This window comes from Elephas maximus, chromosome 12 (assembly GCF_024166365.1).
Source record: "Elephas maximus indicus isolate mEleMax1 chromosome 12, mEleMax1 primary haplotype, whole genome shotgun sequence".
NCBI classification, from domain to species: Eukaryota; Metazoa; Chordata; class Mammalia; order Proboscidea; family Elephantidae; genus Elephas; species Elephas maximus.
In genome coordinates this window covers 100,691,630-100,718,436 of record NC_064830.1, presented here as the reverse complement: position 1 = coordinate 100,718,436, position 26,807 = coordinate 100,691,630, and the positions used below count along the sequence as shown (strand labels likewise).

At 54.8% G+C, this 26,807-nt stretch overlaps 1 protein-coding gene across 1 annotated transcript in view; it reads left to right on the top strand.

The window, feature by feature from the left end:
• Window positions 1-4,828: 4,828 nt before the first annotated feature.
• The window catches only part of LOC126087545 (uncharacterized), a 33,235-nt gene continuing 11,256 nt past the window's right edge, over window positions 4,829-26,807 (top strand). Inside the window, exons 1-7 of the mRNA XM_049905069.1 lie at window positions 4,829-4,917; window positions 5,691-5,813; window positions 8,976-11,326; window positions 20,857-20,989; window positions 21,141-21,364; window positions 21,477-21,966; window positions 26,360-26,653. Of these exons, the coding sequence (XP_049761026.1) occupies window positions 5,729-5,813; window positions 8,976-11,326; window positions 20,857-20,989; window positions 21,141-21,364; window positions 21,477-21,966; window positions 26,360-26,653 (3,577 nt within the window). The 5' untranslated portion in view covers window positions 4,829-4,917; window positions 5,691-5,728. The remainder of the gene's footprint in view (window positions 4,918-5,690; window positions 5,814-8,975; window positions 11,327-20,856; window positions 20,990-21,140; window positions 21,365-21,476; window positions 21,967-26,359; window positions 26,654-26,807) is intronic.

Genomic DNA, 26,807 nt, shown 5'->3' with positions numbered 1-26,807 from the left:
CACTGTTAAAAAAAAAAAAAAAAAAAACCATATTCTGAGATGGAATAGCCACCAGGATTTATTTTTAACTAAAAAAAAAAAAACAAGGCCCAGAAAAGTATTTCTACCTTTTCCATAAGAAAAAAGGGAGGGGTATAGATAGAAGGAAGGATATGGCAAAATCTAATAAAAGTAGTTATTCAGGGGCAGAGAGAGGAATAGGATGAGGGGTCAGGAAAGGAAACAAGACTATCCAAAGTAGCTTGTTTTGTAGTTTTGACTTTGGAACCATTTAAAGGTTTAACCATCATTAAGTCAGACAGAAAAACAAAACAGTGAAACAGATGAAGTGAACTTGGCACCCAAATTGGTGTTGTGTTGACTACCCAGTTTAGTGTGGACTGAGTAACTGCCACCCATCTTCATAGTGCTCCTCCTGGTGGCCTTGGCCCAGGGCCTAGATGGGGAGCCCCAGGCTGGATGGCTGACAGGGGGCCTGTAGGAGGTGGTGTGATACATTCCCCAGGTCTTTATCCCCTTCCAGGAGTGAAGGACTGATCCTCCAAGATTCTAGGAGCTTGGCTGCCAGAGAGCCTCTCAGCTGTTGGCCCTCTACAGAATTGTCTCTGCTAAAGAGCAGCCCTTTTCCCAACATCACACCCTCCTCCCAGAGTAGCCCGTATCTCATGACTACTTGATGCAGCTTGTGGCAACCCAGAAGAATCATCCTGGCCTCAGAGCTCCTTGGGGAGTCAGCTGGGGCCTTCATTGAGCCTGCTTCCCAGTCCACAATCTTTTTTCTGCCTGATTCTACTTCCGTCCCTTACTTTCCGTTCCAGTCCACAAGTGGTGATTTCAGGAAACTTCATTAACAAGGCTCCTGGGTGCTAATCTCCATCTCAGGGCTGGTTTCCCTGGGAAACAAACCTTTCTTCACCAACAGGCCTAGGATGGTCCCCATCCTCAATGAATGCCCAATCTCTGGTGCAGGACCTGGACCTGGAAAAGAGGCTGTATGAGCCAGCATGGCGGCCTGGGTCAAGCCTCTGCTCTCCAGTCCTGGAAAGGTGTTGGTTACACTATCAAGAAAAGCCTCTCCGAACCCCTGAGGGAGCAGGAGAACAGTGGGATGCAGACCACAAATTCTCATAAAAAGACCAGACTTAATGGTCTGACTGGGACTAGAAGGACCCCGGTGCTCATGGTCCCCAAACCTTCTGTAGCCCAGGGCAGGAACCATTCCCGAAGCCAACTCGTCAGACATGGACTGGACTGGACAATGGGTTGGAGAGAGATGCTGATGAGGGGTGAGCTACTTGCATCAGGTGGACAGTTGAGACTGTGTTGGCATCTCCTGTCTGGAGGGAAGATGGGAGGGTAAGAGGGGGTTAGAAGCTGGCAAAATGGTCACAAAAAGACAGTGGAAAGAGGGAGCGGAATGACTCATTAGGGGGAGAGTAGTTGGGAGTATGTAGTAAGGTGTATATAAGTTTATATGTGAGAGACTGACTTGATTTTTAAACTTGCACTTAACAATAAAAATTATTAAAAAAAAAAAAAAAAAAGGAAGCTGCTCTGGGCTGCCCATTGGTCTCTGTGTTAGGACATTCCTTGAGAACTGATCTCCACTCCACGTATAATGAATCCCTTGAAGGAAGAAATTGGATTTGTCAATGAGTTTATCCTATTGGGATCATCCATCATCATCCATGGAAGCAGAAGTCAGGAAATCCAATGACATACTGCACTGGGCAAATCTGCTGCAAAAGACCTTTTTAAAGTTTTCAAAAGCAAAGATGTCACTTTGAGGACTAACATGCACCTGACCCAAGCCCTGGTCTTTTCAATTGCCTCATATGCCTGTGAAAGCTGGACAGTGACAAAGACAGAAGAATGGATGCATTTGAGTTGTGATGTTGGCAAAGACTAATGAACGCACTGTGGATGGTCAGAAGGATAAACAAATCAGTCTGAAGAAACACAACCAGAATGTTCCTTAGAAGTGAGAATGGCGAGACTTCCACTTGACTCACGGTGACCCCACGTTTTAGGGTAGAACTGCGTGCCTTAGGGTTTTCAGTGGCCTTTCTCCTGCAGTGCTACTGGGTGGATTCAAACCACCGACCTTTTGGTTAGTAGCTGAAAGCAAATCATTTGTGCCCCCCCGGGAACGTGTAAATGCTGGTGAAACAAGCCAGCAGAGGGAGAGGGTAAAGATTGAAGGAACGAGGGAGACCTCAGAGTGCGAGGTCTCCCAGGAGCAAGGAGGACGCAACAGGGTCCTCCAGTTCAAAGCAAAGCCTCAGCCTCCCTCAGGCACAGGGACAGCTCTGTGCCTAGGCCCTCCTAGGAGAGGGGAAGGTTCCCACCGGCCATGTGCAGGAAGGAGGTGTTTGTGGACCCTTATGCTCCTGGCTAGCAGGTGTTAGCCCAGTTCTGTAGATGGACGGTAGTACTTTCCCTCAAGTTACCTGGCTGGAAGAAGTCTCCTGTGAACCCAGTTTATTCTGTCTCCAAATCCAAGCTCTTCTTTCTTAATTGTAATTAATTTTTTTAAGCTTTATTCTGGTAGTATGTATGCTACAAAACATTTGCCATCTCAACCATTTTTATATGTACAATTCAGTGGCATTAGTACGTTGTCTTGTTGATGTCACGTAATACACACTATGTTTACTCCTAGGTACATTTATTGGCCCAGTGGATATCCTTTACCAACAGCGATTCTTAACTTTACACTGAACATCAAATCCTTAGTCGGACATAGCGCATCTCATCAATTCAGTGCTTACCGACAATGCCTATCACCTCCAGTAGCTTCTAGAAAACCAGCAAGCCGCTTGGATGATTCCCTTCTCACTCTGGGCCCATTAACCATGAGGCTTTCCTGAAACTACCCCGTGCATCTGGCCCGTTTTTCAGGGTCATTTCACCTTAAATCCCCACTCACTCCCCTTAAATAAGACATCTCTATGGATTAACAGGAAACTCTGGGGGTGTAGTGGTTAAGTGCTACAGCTGCTAACCAAAAGGTCGGCAGTTCGAATCCGCCAGGCGCTCCTTGGAAACTCTATGGGGCAGTTCTACTCTGTCCTATAGGGTCACTATGAGTCGGAATCTACTCGATGGCATTGGGTTTTTGGTTTTGGATGGACTTATAACTAATCAGCCCACCATGACACCTAACTCTGGTGGATCTTGCCTTTTGAGTTGTTGGGAAGGCTGTGATTCAGCTGTGGCTGTCCATGGCCTCAATGGAGGCCAGTGGCTTGTAGCTGGCAAGGTCAGGCTCTTTGCTGCACTTGTTCCCTGGAGGATACAGGTGTGTCCTCTGCCTTCCCGAGCTCCTAGTCCAGGGGTGAAGCCACCAGACAGAATGGAGGCTTTTTCTAGCAAGGACCAAAGGGGAAGCGCCAAATTTCAGTGCCTGGGGGTGGGGCGTGGGGCAGGAAGAATCCAAAAATGGGACAAGGGGACCACCACACATGAGACAGTAATGTGAGCTGAGTTCTGGCCTCTGGCAGGGAGACAGAAAGGAGGGGAAGGGCTGTGACCACAGGACAGCTGGGCATCCCCACACCCCACCTGTAGCTCTCCATCACCAGATCTTGGGGAGTGTCAGGAGAATTTTAATGTGATCTCTCCAGATGAGAGCCGCCTAGGCTATGAGGCCAGGAAAGCAAAGTGATGGGATAAGGAGAGATGGTCAGGGAGACTGATCTCCATGGGGAGGGGGGCCTGGCCCAGGCAGGAGGCAGCCGGGCAGTCCGGAAGGGGAAAGAAGCCAGGGAGGCCCTGCTGGGAACTGCTGGGGAATGGGCCTAGCTCTGCCAGGTGCACAAGGTGGCCCGGGTGGATCCCGTCTTGTCCCCTCAGCCCGCTGACCCTGCCTGCCTGTGCCACCGCAGGGATCCAGGAGGAGAGGTCCAATGTGTGCGTGTGGAGGGGAGGTCCATTCAGGGCCTGCTGGGCCCCAGGATGGGGCGTCCTCATTAACTGTCACCTAATTGAGTGTTAATTAACCACAACTTGAACCTGAGCCAGGAGCGCCCTGAGGCTGGGCCTGCCCTTCAAGGGTAGCAGGGACCCGGCTGGGGAGGCCCAGTCTCTGCTCCTCTCCCCGCATCCCCACACCTAGCAGCGGCAGTCGCCAACTCTGGCGGCCGCGCGCACACGGATGCCGCCCGGCTCCTGCCGCCCTCAGGCCACCCAGGCGCCCGAGCCGCGAAGGGTTAAGCCCACCGAGCTCGCGGCGGCCTAGAGCGGCGGCGGCGGCAGTGGCAGCAGCGGCGGCGGCGGCGGCGGCGGCGGCGGCGGCGGCGGCGGGGGCGCGGGGCGACGGGGGTGGCGGGGGCGGGGGACAGGATGCGGATGCCGGGGGGACTTCCTGTGCCGGCCCGCGCCCCCGCCCCCCGGCCCGGCCCGCGCCGACGCGCCAAGGGACCGACGCCCGGACGGCGGCGGGCAGACAGCCACGGGGACTCGGGCCGCCCCGGGAGCGGCCGGCACCTGTGGCCGCGGCCGGGCCGGGCTGACCCCGCCGCTCCGGGCTGAGCCCAGGTCCGGGCCCTCCTGCCCCGGGCCACCAGCGGGGTGGCCTCGGACCCCGCAGAGCCCGCGCCGTGCGGCCGGACCCCAGCTTTGCCTCCACCCCCCCTACCCCTGCTCAGGAGTCTCCAGCAACTTCCTCGGGACAGGCCCCTTCTCCAACTCCATCTGCCCCTCTTTTGGCCCAGGGCAACCCTGGAGGCCCTGCAGCGCACACTCTGCGCAGTGCCCAAAAAGGCCCAGGCTGGCCCAGCGCCTCCTGGGCTCCTTCGGGATGGAGTCCTCTCAGGCAGAAGCTGGCTGAGCTCCTTGGCCTTCACCTTCCAGCCCTTGCAGATCACCCCTTTTCAGAGCAGAGGCTGCTGTGAGGAGCAGGACATGCTGTACCAGGTGAGGCCCAGGGATGGGCATAGCTGGGTGACCGGGATCGCACCTCCTAAGAGTCTTTGAACTGGACTCTGAAAGGCTAGAGGGGTTGGGGGCGAGGGGAGGACTGGATGTGGGGACAGCTCTGAGGAGCAGGGTGGACGCAGGTGTGCAGGAGAGCACGGGAAAAACAGCCCTCAGGAGAGGCCAGGCCCAGGGCCCACCAGCCCCCTGCTGGTTCCCTGGGTTGTATGTCTCTGCAACTCCCTGCATTCCCAAGGAGCTGGAGTGGCGTCTGGACACATGTGGCAGGGGACCCGTGGCCGTTGGTGGCCTTGGCAGCTGGGCAAGCCCCCAGAGCAGTGTTGGAGAGAGGAGGCCAGAGAGGTGCACAGAACTGCTGGCACTTTGCAGGGGGAATGTGACATGGACGAGCCTCCCTTTTGTTGCACAATTCCCCAAGTTGTGTTTTCTGTGACTTAAGCTCCTCTCTTGCTGACGTTCTCCCTCCTGCTTGGGGCTGAATGGTGAGCCCACCAAAAGTGAAGAGAGGAAGGACTTCTTCTGAGTGGGAAAATGGGGTCCAGGGTCAGCTGCCACCTCCCCAGCCCTGAGGCTCCAGCCACCCACCTCCCTTACTTCCTCAATCCCTCCCTGCCAGTGTGGACTTTGCTGTCCAGCTTTTGCCGCAGAGGGGGAGCTGTCCACTCTGGGGTAGACTTGGGATAGAAGTTGTGGGCTGTCTGTGGTGGGTGTCATTCCCACCCCATCTGAACAGCTTCCTTTCTTCCTTTCAGCACAGCCAGCTCCCTGGGACCCCTGTCTGACCACCAGGATGGAGCTAGGGCCAGCAACTGAAACCTTTGTGCTGGAGTTGCGGTGCCTCCAGGATGGGGGCCCAGGGCCTGACACCCTCTCAGGTGAGGGGCTGGTGGGGCCTCCGGAATCAGGACATGATCCTAGGGTCCCAGTGGTGGCCCTTTGGCAGAGCCCCAGGCCTGCTTGTGGCAGAGAGAGGAGATGAAGGGTGGTAGAAGCTTCTGGTCTGGAAGGATGCTGCCTGGGTGGTTGCAGGGTTGTACCTGCTCCCACCAGCGGAGTTCAGCTGCCTTAGTAGCACTGCCAGGTTTGCCTTGGAATTTTCTGAGGCAGCTCTGCCAGGCTGAGATGTTGCTGTGAGGCGCTCCCTGGTGGTGCTGACATTCTCAGCCCCACGCTCCCTATCCCTGGATGTATACTTGCTGCTGCCTGCTGGCTTTGTTTCCCTAGCCACCAGGGGGCCTCCAGCATTCTCCCACTGGCATCCAGGAATGAGTCCCCAGACCTAATCTCTCTGCCCTCCCTCCTCAGACACTGACTCAAAGATGTCTCTTTTCCCCTGTGACCTCTGACCTTGCCTACTCTTCCCCTGCCTACTTCCGGATGCCCAGGGGCAAATGTGGCCCTGCAGAACTTCCAAGACCCCCTTCTGCCGCTGGGACCTGCTCTGGGCAAACCAGAGCTTTTAGGTCAATCCTTCTGTGGTGTCCTGGCTTGTGGGAGATGATTTTCCACTCTGTGCTTAAGGGGTATGGAAAAAGGGTGGAGGCAGGGCTGAACAGAGCTTAGAAAGAACCGAGGGAATTAGAGGGGTCAGATGGGACATGAGGACTAAACAAAGAATCTTCTGATGTGTAAGCCTGACTGACAAGTCTTACAAAGGTATGCGCACCAGATACCACTTGATCATTTGTTTGCCAAAAGGCCTCTGTTAAACACGCTGAAGTAAACTGCTGCTCCAGGGAGTCAGGAGTGGCCGGTGCCCATACAACCAAGGACTGATCTAGAAAAGCGGAGACTCACACAGCAGCGTGATCCATTCCTGTTGCTCCCCGAGGAGGTAGCAGAAGGGAGTATCTTTGAAACACTGGACTTGTTGGTGGGATGGTTTTTCATGGCTCTCCCCATCCGCCACCTGCCTACCCCCAGCTGATGTGAATGTACATGAGAAATACATCTACTGATACTTCAGCCTAAGCCAAGGTCATTAAGAATATTTTTCTAAAAGGAAATTATATACATGTGTTTTTATTCTTGGTTTTATTAAATCCTTCTATTCCTGGAAAAGTGGCCACAAAACGAGCTTTTATAAAGCAAACCATTGCTTTCATTCCTTTCCATGACAAAATTGAAAATACAATGCTGTAGTGAGATCAGACTCAGGAACGGAGAAAGGCCCTTAGGGTCACGCACTTAAAGAAGAATTATGATTTTGTGATTACACAACGTTGTTAGTGGCTGTCGAGTGGGCCTCTCACTTATGGCGACCCCACGTATGGAATGGAATGAAATGTTGCCTGGTCCTGCACCCCATCCCCATGATTGATTGCCGATCGGACCATTGTGATCCATAGGGTTTTAACTGACAGATTTTTAGAGGTAGATCACCAGGCCTTTCTTCCTAGTCTGTCTTAGTCCAGAAGCTCTGCTGAAACCTGTTCAACATCACAGCATAACACACAAGCCACTGACAGAGGGGGTGATGGCTGCGCATGAGGTGCGTTGGCTGGGAATCGAGCCTGGGTCTCCTGCATGGGAAGCAAGAATTCTACCACTGAACTACCAGCTCCCCTTCACCCCCAACATAATAAACCCATTGCTGTCAAGTTGAGTATGACTCCTGGCGACCCTGTGTTTTACAGAGTAGAAATGCTCCATCGAGTTTTCTTGGCTATGACCTTTACAGAAACACATAGCCAGGCCTTTGTTCTATGACTCCGTTGGGTGGGTTTGAATGACCAACGTTTAGGTTAGCAGTGGATTGCAAACCATCTGCGCCACCTAGGGACTGGATAACACAAATAATAATGCTCAAATTGAGAAACTGACCGTGGACATGGTGCAGAAGGTCAGATGTAATGGCTTAGGCAACTCCTGTTCATCCAGAACTTACTCCGTGCCTTGCACGGCTCTGGGGCTGCACATTTTCCTCTCTCATTCTCATAACATCCCTGAAAATGGTTTTTCTCCATTTGCAGATGGGAAAAGGGTGGTTCCCAGAGTTTCAGTAATTGGACAGTCGCTGTGTTGTTTTGGGGCTGTGAGTTAACCCTTTCCTTCCTAGAATAACCATCCAAAACACTGAGTCTTCAGGTTGTTTCACATGAAGTTAGTTCCATACTTGGTATTTCCAAAGTGTTAGTTAGTTTGCAAACTAATTCGTAACCTGCAGGAGAGGGATTTTTCAAGCATGGCACAGGGGTTAAGAGGGCGACTGTTAACCAAAAGGTCGGCAGTTCAGATCCATCAGCCGCTTCTTGGAAACCCTATGGGGCAGTTCTACTCTGTCCTGTAGGGTTGCTATGAGTCAGAATCAATTCAATGGCAACCGGTTTGGTTTGGACCAGGTTTCAGGGAATATGCCAGGGCCCTTCATGGTTAACTCATTAGACTCAAGGTGTGGGTATCAGGAAGGTGCCTTGCAGACAGCACCCTGAGCCTACAGATGGTAGTTAAGATTTGAACTGAGGACTTCCCATTCAAAGCCTAGCATTTTCTGTGACACATTAGTGACTTTCAGAAACTAATTCTGGTCACACTTCCAGGCAACTTTATAGGAATTCTTCACTATTACAGAGGAGAGCTTCATCTCTTTAAGGTGTGACTTTTCACAGAGGTCAGAGTTCATCATGGGGTTGATGTTTTGGCCTTTGGAATGGCAGGTTCATTGACTCCCACTGGATGGTAATTACGCATCTAAGACTTCTCAGGGAATTGTGTCGGGGAGCCCCGGGCACCTGAACTGGTGTCAGTGCCAAGCTCTAAGAGCATGGGGTCCAGGTGAAGGGAGGCCAAGAGGAGGCATCAGGACCTGGATCCTGTGCCAGGTGACCAGCAGCCTTCTGGGTATGTTACCAAGCCAAGCCAACCTCTCTGGACGTTTCCATTTCTGCCCCGTTGATTTGGTGCTCTGGGGTCCCTGCTGGGAGCTCTTGGTGTATCCTTGAGTGGCTGCGCATGGGGCAAGGGGAGGTTCTGGGTGTCTGGACCAGAGAGCTGCCTGTAGGTCTTTCTCTCCCAGCTTCCTGCCATTTCCACTACAGGTGGCAGTGGCGGGAGTGAGAGCCAGGAGGAAGAAGAGGTTCAGGAGGGGAGCAGCAGCCCAGCACGGCCAGCGGTCTCAGACCCGATGGGGGCCGGTGAGTTCACTGCGGAAGCCCAGCTAGGACAGCAGGAGTTGCAACTGCAGCAGTTAGAGCGGCAGCCAGAGCTGCATCGACGGCCGCAGCGAGAGCAGTTGCAGCAACAGCAGCCCCCAAACCAGTTAGCAGGCCATCAGCCGGGACTGCAGCAGCAGCAGCAAGATGGACAAGGGCAGCGGCCTCGACAACAGCGGGAGCTACAGGGACAACCTCGCTCTGTACAACAGCAGGAACCGCTGCAGCAGCAGCAAGCCCAAGAACAGCAGCCGCCACCACAACAGCCGGTACAGCTACAGCCGCCGCCACAACAGCCGGTACAGCTACAGCCGCCACAACAGCCGGTACAGCTACAGCCGCCGCCACAACAGCCGGTACAGCTACAGCCGCCGCCACAACAGCCGGTACAGCTACAGCCGCCGCCACAACAGCCGGTACAGCTACAGCCGCCGCCACAACAGCCGGTACAGCTACAGCCGCCGCCACAACAGCCGGTACAGCTACAGCCGCCGCCACAACAGCCGGTACAGCTACAGCCGCCGCCACAACAGCCGGTACAGCTACAGCCGCCGCCACAACAGCCGGTACAGTTACAGCCGCCGCCACAACAGCAGCAACCGTTGCAGCAGCAACTGTTGCAACAACAGCCGGTACAGCTACAGCAGCAGGGACCATTGCAGCAGCAGCAGGGGGAAGAGCAGCAGCTGCCACAACCAGGGCAGTTACAGCAACAACAAGCGCAAGAGCGGCAGCTGCCGCAGCAACAGCAGGCACACTTACAGCAGCAGGTGCTGCTCCTACAACCAGAGCAGCAATTGCAACAGCAGAAACTGTTACAGCTGTTGCAGCAACAGCAGGAACAGTTACAGTCGCAGCACGTGCAAGAGCAGCAGCTGCTGCAACAACAGCAGGTACAGTTACAGCAGCAGCTGTTACACCAGCAGCAGCAGCAGCAATTGCGACAACAGAAACTCTTACAGCCCCAGGAACCATTACAGCAACAACAGTTACAACAACAGCAGCAGGAACAACTACAGCAACAGCTGCAACTGTTGCAGCAGCAGCAGGAACAGTTACAGCAGCAGCACCTGCAGCAGCAGCAATTGTTGCAGCAACAACAGCAGTTACTGCAGCGACAGCAGGAACAGTTACAGCAGCAGCTGTTGCAACAGCAGCAAGGACAGTTGCAACAGCAGCAGCTGCAGCCCCCCGCAGTGGAGCCAGACGAGGACGAAGAGGTGGAGCTGGAGCTCATGCCCGTGGATCTGGGGACGGAGCAGGAGCTGGAGCAGCAGCGGCAGGAGCTGGAGCGGCAGCGGCAGGAGCTGGAGCGGCAGCAGGAGCAGCGGCAGCTGCAGCTCAAACTGCAGGAGCAGCTGCAGCAACTGGAGCAGCAGCTGGAGCAGCAGCAGCAGCAGCTGGAGCAGCAGGAGGTGCAGCTGGAGCTGACCCCGGTGGACCTGGGCGCGCAGCAGCAGGAGGTGCAGCTGGAGCTGACGCCCGTGCAGCCGGAGCTGCAGCTGGAGTTGGTGCCCGCGGCAGGGGCTGGTGGGGCGGCGGGGCCCGGGGCTCCAGCCACAGTCGTTGTGGCGCCCCCAGGCTACGTGGTGGTGCAGGAGCTCATGGTGCTGCCCACCGTGGCCACATCAGCGGTGGTGGCTATCCCAGGCCCCGCGGGCAGCGCAGCCCTGACGCCGGCCCGACAGCGGCGGCGGCGGCGCGCACGGGACCGGCCCACTATCTGCGGCGAGTGCGGCAAGGGCTTCAGCCGCAGCACGGACTTGGTGCGGCACCAGGCCACGCACACCGGGGAGCGACCGCACCGCTGCGGCGAGTGCGGCAAGGGCTTCTCGCAGCACTCAAACCTGGTGACGCACCAGCGCATCCACACGGGCGAGAAGCCCTACGCCTGCTCCTACTGCGCCAAGCGCTTCAGCGAGAGCTCAGCACTCGTTCAGCACCAGCGCACGCACACGGGCGAGCGGCCCTACGCCTGCAGCGACTGCGGCAAGCGCTTTAGCGTCTCGTCCAACCTGCTGCGCCATCGGCGTACGCACTCGGGGGAGCGACCCTATGTCTGCGAAGACTGCGGAGAGCGCTTCCGCCACAAGGTACAGATCCGCCGCCACGAGCGCCAGCTGCACGGCGCCGGCCGCTCTCGGGGCCTGGGCCTGCTCCGCAGCTCGAGGCCCACGGCCACAGCCACGCCGTTGTGCCCAGAGCAGGGCACCGTGGCAGCCGCACCCATGAACAAGGCACCTTGAGGCTTCGTGCGCCAGTGATGCCCGGGAAGCCAAGCTGCCCGGGCATGAGCGGTCAAAGTCCAGATGGGGGTGCCAAGGTGGGAGCCACGGTTGGAATGGAGGTGGTCCTTGAGCTTAAAGGCCAGGGGGGCTAGCGCTCCTCCCACCTGCCCCTGCGCAGGAAGCACAGCACATACTAGGACGTTTTGACCCCATTTTGTGGTCTTTCGAGAAATCCTGGAATGTTGTTAGGAAAAGGCTTCCATGTTTCTCCCAGATTAACTGAGAAGTACCACCGAGTCATAACTTATCATAAGCCCAGAAACAACTGGCAAGGGGAAAAGGGTTATGGCTAAAACAGCACATGGTAAAAATGTGTTGTTGAGTACCAAGGCTGGCCAAATGTTGCCTTGGGGAAATTGGAAGGTACTAGAAATGAGAGCCACAAAAGAAAACTCCCAGTGACAGATGGGACAGTTGATGACATTTGACATGGAGTGAACATTAAGCAGTGAATCAAGTATAGGTGGTAACGCTTATGTGACAAGGATTTGATCCTGATGAAAACTGTTTGAAGGGGAAAAAAGGACAGAAGGAAACAACGTGTCTGCACCGCATGGAAAACTGCTCAAGGCATTTCGTTGTCCTCAGTGGCATTTGCCTTGGAAATACTTTCTGGAATGAAAATATATCAGGGTGGATATCATTCTGGTTAAAATGCTTGTGTTTATAAACACAGGGGCAAAGCACTTATTGGGTCAAAGTGGAAGTGCCAGAAAGTCGTGCCCTGGATTGGAGGTAAAAACCTTCCCTCCAGGATAGCCCAGGTTCTAGCACACTTGGTGGCAGGGCTGAGGCACTGGACTGTGGGCCTCTTGGTTGCCATGTTCCAATGCCTACAGCGTCTCCTTCAGTCCTACTGAGTAAAAGCCTATGGCTGAAGCAGAGAGCATTCTGGGAGTGCTATCCAAGGTTTGAAGGAGGGGACCCCTCAGAAAGAGCCCCTCCCTGGGGCCCACCAGTTCTAAGCTTCTGAGGTGCTGCCCAGGGGCTGAGGTTATGGAGTTGGGTCTCAGGGGCTGGGTGGGGGTAGGAGGAGAATGTTGAGGACAAGGATTGGGGCCACAGAGCTGGTCTTTACGACAGTTATAAAATCATCTGGGGCACCATGAGAGCAGCAGCAGTTGCTGATGCCTTGTGGCAAGGCAGAATGATGCCTGCCCCCTGGCCCCCAAGCACTTCCTCTTCTACCTGGTTTCCCACCTGCGGCTGCGTCCATCCTGCTCGGCTCTTTCCTCCCTGCCTCTCTGTTGCTAACACAGCCTGTTACATTTTACAAATGTGTTGGTAAGTGAGAAACAAAAAAAGAAAAATAAATGAAAACAAGTGACTTCATTGTCCTGCCTTTGTGTTTTCACCTGTAGTTTGAGTGGATTTCTAAGGAAAGTTTTCCTGGTTGTTCTAAACCTATTGCTGTTGAGTAAATTCTGACTCAGAGCACCCCACAGGACAGAATAGAATTGCCCTATAGGGTTTCAAGGCTGTGATCTTTATAGAAGCAGACTGCCGCATCTTTCTCCCATGGAGGGGCTGGTGGGTTTGAACCACAGACCTTCTGGTTAGCAGTTGAGCCCCCTTAACCACTGCACCACGAGAGCTCACTAGTTGTTCTAGAACATGGGGCTTATTATTTAGGCACACATCTGGCACTCCTCATCCCACAACCTGCCTGCCAGCCTGAGGTCCTTGACCAGAGAATGTTGTTGTTAGATGCCACTGAGTTGACTCTAACTCATAGTGATCCTGTGTATAACAGAATGAAACATTGCCTGGTCCTGAGCTGTCCTCACAATCGTTGATGTGTTTGAACCCATGGTTGCAGCCATTGTGTCAGCCCATCTCATTGAGGGTCTTCCTCTTTTTCGATGACCTTCCACTTTACCAAGCATGATGTCCTTCTCCAGGGACTGGTCCCTCCTGATAACATGTCCAAAGCAAGTGAGATGAATTCTCACCGTCCTTGCTTCTTTGGAGCATTCTGGCTAATACTTCTTCCAAGACAGACTTGTTCGTTTTTCTGGCAGTCCATGATATATATTCAATATTCTTCATGAACACTATAATTCAAAGGCATCAATTCTTCTCCGGTCTTCCTTATTCGTTGTCCAGCTTTCATGTGCATATTGAGGCGATTGAAAATACCCTGGCTTAGGTCAGGCACACTGTAGCCAGGAAATGGACTTACTCACTAAAACCCTTGTGGGAGGAATGCGGACCAGAGGTTAGACACTTGAGAGGACAGTCTCGACTCCTGTAAGGATGGGATCTGTAACAACTCAGCTCAACGACAGAGTGGAGTCTGGGGCTGAGATTGCCAACGTCGGGTGTTTTAAAAAGCACATCTGGATGCCCCCGGAGCAGGAGAGTCATGAGGCCTGGAGGCACCTTCCTGCCCTGAGATTCCTTGATTCTATTAAGACTCGACCAGGCAGATCCTCTCAGACCCTTTTGTACCATTTCCGTGTCCTCCTGCTCCCCAGCTTCCGCCTCCAAACAGTCAGCATCTTCAGTTCTTCTTTGAAGAAGAATTTGGGGTGCAGGATCCACTTTTATCCCCCTGTACTGAGAGCCGGAAGTGCCTGAGAAGGGCCTCTCAGCAAAGAAAGATGGTTGGGAGGAGCGTGCAAGCCAAGCTGTCCTGCCTCTGGTCAGGATGGCTCTGAGGTGCTTACCACACTCCAGAGATTCCTGGTGGAATCGGGGGGAAACACCCTTTGCGGGACTCTGTTTGAGCTCAAGCCCTTACTTGGCTTCCTCTCTTTCCCTGTCCCACTTTTCTCACTCCTGCACCCCCTAGGAGCACTTCCTGACTAGATCACTTCACACAAATCCTTGTTTCAAGGTCTGCTTCTTGGGAACCCATCCTAAGACTGATGGCATTGAAGGTGGTCCTAGGAAGTGGCATCTACACTACAGGTGGGATTCTGGGTTTGGATCCCTTGTTGGAGAGCCACAGGGACCCCCTGGTGGGTGGTGAGTTGTGGGGACCTCTGGCTGGGACCCCCTGGGAAACTAGGTGGGAGGGGATGCTCCAGCTCACGTGGTATCCTGAGCACTTGAGATATATGAGCGAACTGGTCGCTGTCGGGACTGTGGAATGGTGGTTTTGCTGAGTACAGTCAATCCCGTGATGAGGGAAGATGACAGTACCAGGTCCACAATTATCAGCCTAAGGCAGAGTGACAGGAGCCCTCCCTGCCGGGATTTAAAGACACCCTCATTTCCTGCAGCTGAGGACAGACTGAAGGCCAGCCTCAGCCCTGGGGCATGAGCACAGCTGGATGCCAGAGAAGGCTGTCACTTCAGCCCTCCAAGCTCCCATACTCCAGTCAGGGCCCCAATGTGGAAGGAGAGAGACTTTCCCACTTGGATTGGGGGTATCTGGTGATGTACCGGGAACTCTGAGTCCCCAGGCTCCCCCAAACCCTCTGGGCCTGCAGAAGTGGCCTACTCTCCTTTGCTAAAGGTAGCTTCACCCATCCCCCCACCAGCTTCCCTGAACACTATGCAGAGAGCTTATTGTGACAGATGTCTTTTAAGTTGCTTTTGCCACACTCCCCGCCAAGATCTGCCCCCAATGGTCCTTCTGGCCGTTAGATCTATCTGTTGTGTCAGCTCTGACTCTCAGCAACCCTACAGGACATGGTAGAACTGTCCTATAGGGTTTCTAAGGCCGTGATGTTTACAGAAGCAGACTGCCACATCTTTCTCCCCCCGAGCAGCTGGTGGGTTTGAGCCACTGACCTTTTGGTTAACAGTCAACCGCTTTAACTACCACATCACCAGGGCTACTCGAGAAACTGTAACACCTGGCTAATACATACCGGTAGGAACCAGGAGAGAGTGCCTGGGAATGGATCTTGAAGATGATAGACTTGGTGGGTGGAGTATAAGGCTGGGGAAGGGAGAGTTTATTGAAATGGGAGCATCCTCCTATGTCCCTGGATGTAATGCCCTGGCAAAGGCCCTGGAGCTGATCTTAATACTCTTCTGGGGTGGTTCCTGGAAGCGTGGATGTAATGATGGACTGCTGTCGATGAGTTTGGAGTTGCCAGGACTGCCTTGGCAGAATGCTGAGGAAGGTACCGAAAGGCCTGGAGGAAACAGCTATTTTACTCCCAAGAACCCACTGCTGGCTATGTTCCTTGGGAGGGGCCAAAAGGACAGACACTCCCTTCACTAAGCAGATAAGGAACGTGCTGGAAAAGGGGTGCCACACCACTCAGAAGGTCAATAGTAGCTCTTCTCCGTATACCTGTGCTGACGTTAGACATGCTGTCTTGGAATCGGATTCCCTCATGTCAAGGGAGAATGACAGAATCCTGGAGGGCCAGTGGACAGATGTGGCACTTAACCATCAGAGGGAAACCACCCAGTTGCCGTCAAGTCTTCCCTGACTCATGGCGACTGTGTGTGTCAGAGTAGAACTGAGCTCCGTAGGGTTTTCAGTGGCTGAGTTTTCAGAAGGAGACCACCAGCCTTTCTTCTGAGGTGCCTCTGGGTAGACTTGAAGCTCCAACTTTCCAGTTAGCAGCTGAGTGCATTAACAACCATTTGTACCACCCAGGGACTCCACCAGAGGCAATAAGTTTGGAGTGGCATCCAGGAGGCCCAGACCCATGGGTGTCTGTGGTGATGGCTAATAGACCATGGTGTTCGTAGAGGCAGAACAGATGGGCAGCCAACTAGAGTATTGCTTCACTTATATTTCCAAAATAAGGTCAAGTGGTGGAATGTCACCTGTCCAATGGATTGGGCCCTGACAGGCCTGCTCACCTCTCCCTTGAACCCCATATCCTCAGGCATCTCATGTTGATGTGAGGCTTCTGGTCTTTATAGGTGCAGGCTGTGCGGCTTTGAGGGTGTTTTACAGTGCTCCCAGCCCTGATGTTCCTTATGTTCCCAGCCCACCAGGACCCCCGTAGGTGGGCAGGTTTGGGGCACATCTATACCCTAGCCCATCATGTCAAAAGATAACGTCCAAATCCACCCCAGTCTCAACCACTATTATACAGAATGCCAGCACCTTGTTATGCTTCTACTTGTTACCAAAGGACTGTTGTAATGTTGACTTCTGAGAGCCACACAGTGATCCCAGGAGACCCCGCACTGCACCTCTGTGGGTGGGAATGGGCCTCAGCAGGGTCTCGAGTGGTGTGTCTGGACACCACAGGCTGTCCTAGGAGCTGTGTGCCCCTTCAGGCCTTGCTTCAGTTCTTGCAGGTCCCTCTCTTGCTGGCATCCCCCCACTCCACTGATCAGCTTCCACGCTTCCTTCATACATCCCTCTCTCTGCAGCCCTTCTGCCCACATGGAGTCCTCAGTCCTTCTGCTCAGAGCCTGGGGAACTGGGACAGACCCCACTTGAAGCTCCTGTCCCCCCACCATCCCCACCAACTGGACAGCCAGGCTGAGAACCCTGGCATGGGCACAGGGCACATGGCCGGTGTCAGACACCCACAAGCTGAGTAAGTCTGTCATCAGGGAAACACTTACAGTGTGAGCACATGCGCATGTCCTGACCAAGAGTTCCTGTTGAGAATGAAGGAAAGCAGAGTGTGTGTGTTGTATATGCGTGTCTGCATGTATGCATCAAACATGTGAGTGTACATTTCTATGTATAATGTATGTGTATGTAATGTGTATTTATGCATGTGTTTGTAGATGAATGTGTGTTTGTGTGTGTATATATGCATATGCACATGTATGTTGTTGTTGTTAGGTGCTGTTGAGTCAGTTTCAACTCATAGGGACCCTATGTACAACAGAACAAAACACTGCCTGGTCCTGTGCCATCCTCACACTCGTTGTTGTGTTTGAGCCCATTGTTGCAGCCATTGTGTCAGTCCATCTCATTGAGGGCCTTCCTCTTTTTTGCTGACCCTCTACTTTACAAGCATGATGTCCTTCTCCAGGAACTGGTCCCCCCTGATAACATGTCCAAAGTATGTGAGGCATAGTCTCGCCATCCTTGCTCCGAAGAAGCATTCTGGTGGTACTTCTTCCAGGATGAATTTGTTCATTCTTTGGCAGTCCACAGTATGCTCAATGTTCTTCACCGATACCATAGTTCAAAGGCTTCAATTCTTCTTCGGTCTTCCTTATTCATCATCTAGTTTTCACATGCATATGAGGCGATTGAAAACACCATGGCTTGTGTCAGGTGCACCTTAGTCTTCAGGGTGACATCTTTGTTTTTTAACACTTTAAAGAGGTCCTTTGCAGCAGATTTGCCCAGTGCAATGCATCATTTGATTTCTTGACTGCTGCTTCCATGGGTGTTGATTGTGGATTCCAGTAAAATGAAATCTTTGACAACTTCAATCTTTTCTCCGTTCATCATGATGTTGCTCATTGGTCCAGTTGTGAGGATTTTTGTTTTCTTTATGTTGAGGTGTAATCCATGCTGAAGGCTGTAGTCTTTGATCTTCATCAGTAAGTGCTTCAAGTCCTTTTGGCTTTCAACAAGTAAGGTTGCATCATCTGCATATTGCAGGTTGTTGATGAGTCTTCCTCCGATCCTGATGCTCCGTTCTTCTTCATATAGTCCAGCTTCCCAGATTGTTTGCTCAACGTACAGACAGAATAAGTATGATGAAAGGATACAACCCTGATGCACACCTTTCTTGACTTTAAACCATGCAGTGTAATGCATCTTGATTGCATGTTTGATCAATTTCAGACTGCAGAAGTTGGTAAAAATCTTCAATTTCTTCATCTTTGGCCTTAGTGGCTGGTGCGTAAGTTTGAATAATAGTCGTATTAACTGGTCTTTCTTGTAGGGATATGGATATTATCCTGTCACTGACAGCATTGTACATCAGGATAAATCTCGAAATGTTCTTTTTGACAATGAATGCGATGCCATTCCTCTTCAAGTTGTCATTCCCCATATAGTAGACCATATGATTGTCTGATTCAAAATAGCCAATACCAGCCCATTTCAGCTCACTAATGCCTAGGATATTGATGTTTATGCGTTCCATTTCATTTTTGATGCTTTCCAACTTTCCTAGGTTCATACTTCGTACAGTCCATGTTCCAATTATTAATGGATATTTGCAGCTATTATTTCTCATTTTGAGTTGTGCCACATCAGCAAATGCAGGTCTCGAAAGCTTGATTCCATCCACATCATTAAGGTCGACTCTACTTTGATGAGGCAGCTCTTCCCTGGTTGTCTTTTGAATTCCTTCCAACCTGGGGGGCTCGTCTTCTGGCACTGTATCAGTCAATGTTCCACTGCTATTCATAAGGTTTTCACTGGCTAATGCTTTTCAGAAGTAGACTGCCGGATCCTTCTTCCTAGTCTGTCTTAGTCTGGAAGCTCACCTGAAACCTGTCCACCATGGGTGACCCTGCTGGTATTTGAATACTGGTGGCATAGCTTCCAGCATCACAGCAACATGCAAGCCCTCACAGTACGACAAACTGACATGTATGTATATGATTCCTATCATGCATATGTGTACATGTATGTGTGTATATAGGTATATGTAGGTGTGCATATGTGCATATGTGTGTATGTGATGGTTGTGTATCATCTTGGCTGGGCCATGGTTCTCAGAGTTTTGGCAGTCGTATAATGTTTTGGTCATTTCCCTGTTGAGATTTGATATGCGATCACCCCCATGATGGGATCTGCTGTGAGTAGCCAGTCAGTTGAAGGGGAGTTTCCTTGTGCGTGTGGCCTACATCGAGTTCAGGCGGGGGGGCGGGGGTTGCACCTTCTGGATCCTGCAGCTGGCTCCTGTTTGTCTGACCTCTGGTTCCTGGGACTTCAGCTAGCAGCTTACCTGTGGTCTTGCCTGCCAATCTTGGGATTCATCGATCTTCACAGACTGTGAGCAACAGTCCTGCTCTCCGGCCTGCCGGTCGTGGGTTTGCCAGCCCCTGTGGCTATGTGGGAAATCCTGGTGGCATAGTGGTTAAGTGTGTGTATGTATGTGTATGCATGTATACGTGTATACGTATGTGTGTGTGTATTGAGAGGCGTATGGAAAACTGAGACTCCAGGGATAAGGCTGCTGGCCTCAGCGGAAATGAGGGGTGCCATTGGCGACCCTGAGAACCCACAGGGAGGGATGGCCAGAGGGGCCAGTGGCCAGGACTGAGAGCAGCAGGGCCACACGGTGCCACCTTTGTATAGAGCGTCACACTCTGGAGTAAAAGGCAGGGAGAGAGAGGGCTGGGGCAGAAAACTGAGTCTCCTGGCTCTACAGCACACTGCAAAGAGAGCCCTGCCCGGCAGATCCTGCCCCTGGCCGTGCCCAGCATCCATGCCCACAGGCACCTGGGACAGTCAGCCCAGAGCCAGGTGACCTCAGGACACAGGAGCAGCCCAAGAGAGACCCATCTGAGAGAGCCTAGCCCTGTGCTGACCAGGCTGTAAGATGCTGTGGCCCACGGGAGGGGTGTCTGGGAGGCTCAGCCAGTCCAAGGCCATGACGAGGTGCAAACCCAGTCTCAGGGCTCAGCAGAGAGCAGAACCAGATGGAAGGGGTTAGGTGGGGCATTGATGTTTATGTGACTGTACATTTCTCAGTCTCTTACCAAGTGGCTGCATTCCCACAGAAGGGTGGGCGGTCCACCTGAGCACATCTTGCTCAAGAAGTCATACGTGTGGGGGGCGGCTGGGAGGTGACAAGCCTAATTTCTGCCTGGGACCACCAAGAGCCGAACCGTCATTCTGAGGGTCAGGTTCAGCTGAGGGGTGGGTAGCCTGGTGCTCTGTGTTCAGAAAAGGCCAGGGTTTGCACAGGGGTTGTACCCTCTATGGGACAGAGGTTTGACTCTTCCTGGGCCTGAGCAGCACCCCAGCCAAGGGCTGTGTTCTGGAGGGAGGAGCTGTTATTTCAAACAGGTGTAAACCTGCCTCTAGCTCAGAGTGCTGCCCTGTCTTGAACGTTTAATGTGTGTGGAACTACAGAAAAGCACTAAAAATAGTGGTACAGGCTGGGGAGGAGCCTGGGCCACACCATTCCTCACAGAGGCTGAAAAGGGGCCCCGGACCTCTGCAGGGCCCCAGCGCACCACTGGACCCCAGCTGGGTATCCTGGCGCGGGGGGGTGGGGGGGATGCTGGCCTCACGTTCCCACAGTTCAAACGTGGCCCCTCACTTGTATCTTAGCATGGGCTATTTCCTCTGTTTCACAGCCCTGCCCTCCCGGGTCCTCTGACCACTTGTCCCGCCTCTGGGAAGCCTCCTCACCCTATGCTTGTCTTGCCCTCAGCTGCCACATAGCCTACCACACCCCTCAGTTCAAGACACTTCTGGCCCCCTAACCCCCAATCCTGCCCCAGGAGTTTACCAGTGCCGGCCCTATTGCCAAACCTGCAGTAGGTAGCCCATAACAGTCCCTGCAGTGACAGTGGGCCGGTGGGGTTGCCAACAACCTGCCCACCTGCTCCATCACCCGTGAGAGATCACCGGGATCCTTAAGCCTTAGCTGTGACAGGGTTCCCTCCCCACCCCCGCACAGACTTCTGACCACGAGGCCCCCCAGAACGGTCACCGGCTCTGTCTCCTGTCCTGGGGCGCGGATAAGGTCCCAAGGGCTAGCGGGGGGCGCCTAGCTCAGGGTCTGGCACTCAGCAGCGCTCGCTACACCATGGGTGAATGGAGGAGGCCTGGCTGCGTTTAGGGGGGGTGCTGGGGCGGTGGAACCTCCGGCGTCTTCTCGGGTGGGGTTGGGGTCTCCGGGGGGGTGGGGGGCCTCTGGGGTCTGCGGCGGACTGGGGTCTCCCGGCGGGCTGTGGGCGCTAGGGTCTTCGAGGGTGGGACGGGGGTCTCCGGGGTCTCCGGCCGGCGGTGGTAGCCGGGGTCTCCAGGAAAGCAGGACCCGCAGGGCGCGCTCTGGCGCGCCCCCTGTCCCCCCTCCCCGCCCCGCCGCCAGGCCCGGCCCGCGGACGCTCCCCCTGGCTCAGGTCGGGCCGCCGCGCTCCCGGACAGCGCGCCCCGCGGCCCCGCGTGACCGGAAATGCCCCCCCGTGGGTGCAGGCGGGGCGGGGCCGAGCGGCGGCACTTCCGGTGCCCACGCGCTGCCGCCGCGCAGCTCGGGGCCGTCACTTTGTGTAGCGCGGGGCCCACGCCCGCCCGCAGGCCCGCCGCCCGGCGCGCGCTCCCGGCCCGGCCGACGCGGTGAGTGAGGCGCGGGCGGCGCGGCGGCAGGTGCGGGCAGCGGGACTGGAGGGCGCGCGCCGGCTCGGCCGCCCTGGACGCCGGCGCGGAGGCCGGGGAGGCGGCGGCGGGGCCTGGGCCTGCGGCGGGCGTGGGCCTCCACGAACCCTCGCCCAGCTCCACGCGGACCGCCGCCCGGCTCCCCGCGGACCGCCGCCCGGCTCCCCGCGGACCCCCGCCCGGCTCCCCGCGGACCCCCGCCCGGCTCCCCGCGGACCCCCGCCCGGCTCCCCGCGGACCGCCGCCCGGCTCCTGCGTACCCGCGCCCGGCTCCCCGTGGACCCCCGCCTGGCCGCCGGCGGACCCCTTCAGCGCCTGCACGCTCAGGGCCAGTCCGACCCCCAGAGCTGTCCAGGCCGGCAGTGCGGGTGGGCGGGGAGCGGAGGACATATGACGGTCCGAGAGCTGAAGGGTGGGGGTCGGGCGCGGCCACCCACGACACACCCATCCAGGGGACCTGCCCTCGCCATGGCCTCCGCAGGAGATGGGGCGTGGGGAGGCGGATGAGACCCTGGAGGCCAGGCGCTCCCTCTGCGCTCCCTCCTATCGCTTTGTGACCTTGGGGGCCTCATCTGGGTCTTCCCTCTTCTGCAAATGGAGGCCCCAGTGGGCAGCTTTGTGCTGCGCCCTTGACTGCCGGCGTGGCTGGGGGGACCCATCCCGGGTTTGGATGGTGTCTGGGCTGTCCTGTGTGGCATCTGAGGTGCGGTGATAGGAGCGGGCCTTCGGGCATGGGAAGTAGGGCTTGGTGGAGGGCTGATGGGTAGGGAAAGGAGAGGCGTGCAGGTACTGGACAGGCTGGGCCCCTGCTGTACCTGTGTGGGGAGCCTTTAACATGTGAGATGGCTTAACAAGTGTTGGTTGGTCTAGGGAGCTGACAGGAGTGATGAGGCTGTCGTGGGGGACTGGAAGGCCACCATGGGTAGGGGCTAACCCAGGAGAGTAACCAAAAAAAAAACAAACCCAGTGCTGTCGAGTGGATTCCGACTCATAGTGACCCTATAGGACAGAGTAGAACTGCCCCATAGAGTTTCCAAGGAGCACCTGGGGGATTCAAACTGCCGACCCTTGGGTTAGCAGCCATAGCACTTAACCACTACACCACCAGGGTTTCCCACCCAGGAGAGTAAGGGGAGCCTTATTCGTGGACAGTGAGAGTCCTGTGGTCGGGCAGGAAGGCTTGTTGAAGAAGAACAGCAGGGTGTGGTCCATGGGCTCCCCCAAGAAGGAAAGAAGGAGTCTAGATATGTGTGTACCCCACACATCTCCACCCACTCCCCTGCCTGGATTTGGGACTTTGGTGGAGTTTCTCACAGTTTTCAAACTTCGCCACTTCTTCCAGTCATTGTCTTCCTCCTGTCTCCCCTTGGGGGTGTCTTGTCACCACCAGTCTATGTGTCTGCAGCACTGCCAGTGGACAGGAGGGTCTCAGTAGCCCAGGGTTTATGCTGAACCTTACATGACCCCTGGAGACTCTGACCTGGGGAAGGGAGTGAAGTGCATTTCAGGTGGGCTGGCGGGCTGGAAAAAAGAGGGAGACTGTGGGTCTGAGGAGCTTGTCCAATACCCATCTGGCCACGGGAGAGACCCAGGGCCCCAGGGATATGACCGTGAACTCTGCCCTGATGCTATTCCGAGTCCCGGGTTGGGGTGCAGTCCGGGGGAGTGTGCGTGTCTGCTGCGCCCAGGCCCCTGGTCCATCTGTGGCTGACTGCTGACCTCTGTCAGCAGGGGCTTGGCCTTCCACATCTTTGGTCACTGGTGGATGGACTTGTTGAGAGAAGGGACTTTCCTCATTGTCCTCTTTGGAGGCAGAGACCCTCAAGTGTTTCTGGGATAGGTTCCAACTCGAGGGACCCCAGCAGTGGTCATTCGGTTCTCTGGGATGCAACAAACCAAAACCAAACCAAACCTGTTGCTGTCATGTCAATTCCAACTCATAACAACCCTACAGTGGAATCAGAATACTGAATTTAAAAAATCTCTCGTCTGTCATACTGAGCACAGACTTCAGAGTCGTTTCTCTAATAAACATGTGAGTGTTTGCTATGTCCAGTATGGGATTCTGAGATGAGCAGAGGGAGCCCCTACCTTCCAGGAGTTGACTGTGTCCTCAGGGATACTGACAGCAGCAGACAAATCCACACGTGTATAAAACAACAAAGGAGGCCTGGTGGCACAGTGGTTAAGCGCTCAGCTGCTAACTGAAAGATTGGCAGTTTGAACCCCCTAGCCACTCTGTGGAAGAAAGATGTGGCAGTCTGTTTCCGTAAAGATTCCACAAACCAAAATCCACATTTTGTCATTGAGTTGATTCCAACTCATAGCAACGCTACAGGACAGAGTAGAACCGCCCCATAGGGTTTCCAAGGCTGTAATCTTTATGGAAGCAGACTGCCACGTCTTTCTCCCGCAGAGCGTCTGGAGGTTCACACTGCCAGTCTTTCAGTTAGCAGCCGAGTGCTTAACCACCGTACTACCGGCACTCCTTTCTATAAAGACTGCAGCTTAACAAGCCATATGACGGAGTTCTACTCTATCCTGTAGGGTTTCTATGAATTGGAATTGACTCGATGGAAATGGGTTTGGGTTTTTGTTTTTATAGAGCAACGGAATAAGAGCTGCAAGGGAGAGTATGGAGGACCATGTGTGATAGGGGACCCCCTCTGGCCTGAGGCCCGGGGAGCTACCTTCAAGGGATCAACGAAGAAGAGGGGGAGAAAGTTTCAGGGAGAGAGACTAGTAAGCATGGGGCCACTTTATTCCAAAGCCATGGAGTTTTATTCTTTTGTTGGGTCCTCAGGTACGGTGGTCTGGCCTATGGGAGTTGGAAGTGGCTCCTCTGGGTGGTGGCCGGGCAGGTGATGGCTCTGCTTAGCTTGGCAGGGTGTCTGGGCTCAGCCTAAGTTGCAGCCTGAGGTCTGGGTGAGAGAAGTCCTCCTCTGGGCATGAGGTGGGTGGCAGTTGGGAAACCTTGGCTGGGCACTCTCGGTGCCCTGGGTGCTGGGCAGGGCTGCGTCCTCCTGGAGGTGACATGAGGCACCCAAATATCTACACCCTGGGCACCTTCACATGCCTAGAGAGCCGTGGAAGCTTCCAGAGAGGCCGGAGGCTGGGTTGGCCCTGCTGGGCATAGTCTGTGACCCAAGCCTTTGGGTTCAATGGTTCTGAACCTAGGTGGGGACAAGGGTGGTTTCTGAGTGCTTGTGTGCCCAGCCCCCAGACGTGGACTTGGCCTCTGAGGGCCGGTGTGATGCCTGGAGGCCTACTTCTGCATTGTGGGTTCTGGGGCACGGCACAGAAGCAGCTCAGGATGAGTGCCGCTGCCCTACTCATGGTGAAGCAATGAAGTTATGGGGTCAGAGCGTGTCTCTGAGCAGCTTTCTCATGTGCCTGGGTAAGGACACAGCCCAGTGGTCTGACTGCCCCGTGATCCAGGGCTATCTTCCTGTGGGGTGCCCAGTCCTGTTTTAGGGGTCAGTGGCAGACACTAGTAGAGCTGATGAGCCGGCTCAAGAGCCTCATGTGGCCACATGGCCTGACATTTCCAGATCCTTCCTGATGCATGCACTCGTCTCCGGGCTCCGGGGCTGCGGTGGATTTTTAGTGGGCTTGGCTCACTTTTAGCTTAATCTGTCCCTTTGGAAATGGCCCAGCTTGGGCAGGAGACACTGATGGGGCGGGTGCTTGGGGAGGGGCCGTGCTTAGGTTTACGTTCAAAAAGGAGCCACAGAAAATGACCCACCAAAACTGTGACCCTGCCCTGCCCTCGGGTGCTCTGAAGGAGCTGGTGAGGGACACGTGGCTGGGGGTGGGGGTGCCCCATACTTGCAGCCCCTGATGCCACCTCCACTCCCTCATCCACAGCCGGGCTCTGAACACACAACCATGTGTCTGTGTTCCCCCAAGCACAGGCTGTCTGTGACGTCGGTGTGAGGGGGCCCTTGTGAAACGCTGGGAGCCTGACAGTTTGGCCCCAGAAGTTGTTGACTTGGAGGAATGTCCCCGGGACTTTTCAGTCACCTTTGCTGATCTGGCCATGAACATAATCTTTGGGATGCACTGAGTTTTCGTCCAAATGTCCTCAACTGAATGAGGGTTATGGGCAGACAAAGAAGTGAATTCATACTCCTGCTCTCTGCTCTCCCGTGTCTTACAGGAAGGAGCCTGACTCGCTGGCTTCTGGGCAGCACAAATTAAGGGCACTGGGTTGACCTTTGACCTGAAGAAACCTGGGGCCACCTCGCCTGTCCCATCCTCACCCGGCATGCCTGCCATTGCTCCAGCTTGTCCTCACTGAGATCTCTCTACCAACACTCCCTGCCGGCCCAGTTCCTATGTGGATGCCTGGGTTAGCATCTCTTTGCTCTGTGTATTGCAGGGATGCTCCTTGCAGGCTGCGCTCACTCTTGGAAGCTCACCATGGGCCCCCTGAAGGCTGTGGTGCCTGGACTCGATGCTGTCTGTGGGCCAGGGGGATAAAAGACTCTGGGGAAATGCTTGCTTTCCCCCAAGAAAGAGCTCCAGTCTATCCCCGGTGTGGGGTCGCTTGTGAGAAGGAGCTGGAGCCACGTACCAGGGCATCATGGAGGGGAGCACTTGGGCAGCCTGGCTGGGTTCGGAATGTCTTGGGTGTGCAACATAGTATCATGGAAAGGGCCCAGTCCTTGCTCGGCTTCAGTGCTTTTCTCTCTGTAACTAGGAAATGAAGCCTGCCCCCTCATCCCAGGGCTGTGTGGGGCCCACAAGGAGTCCCTGGGCCTGGGGGCGCGAGGTGACCCCCAGGCACCTCTGTGTTTCAGACTGAGCTGAGACTTCTCCGGGGAAGATGGCGGCCCTGCACACAACACCAGACGCCCCAGCCGCCCGGCTGGAGAGGGTCGAGGATGGGTCGGAACGCAGCCCTGATCAGCAGGAGGAGGACGAGGTAGAGGAGATGGAAGAGGAGGAAGAGATAGTGGTGGAAGACGAGCTGGCGGCAGAGGTGGAAGAGGAGGAGGAGGAGGAGGAGGTGGCCAAGGAGCAGAGCCCAGTGTTGGGGACCCAGGAGCGACTGAGCGGAAGTGGTGATGCCAGGTCCCCAGGGCTTCAGGAGACGGGTAAGGAGAGGGAGTCAGGGGTGGAAGTCAAGGGGCCTGGTAGGAAGAGCGGGAGCCGGAGCACCAAGGCCCGGGTTTGGAGTCGGGAGCAGCCTGGAGCCGCTGGACGGGCAGAGGGGGCCAGGGCACGAGGTTGGATGCCAAAGGGCAGATG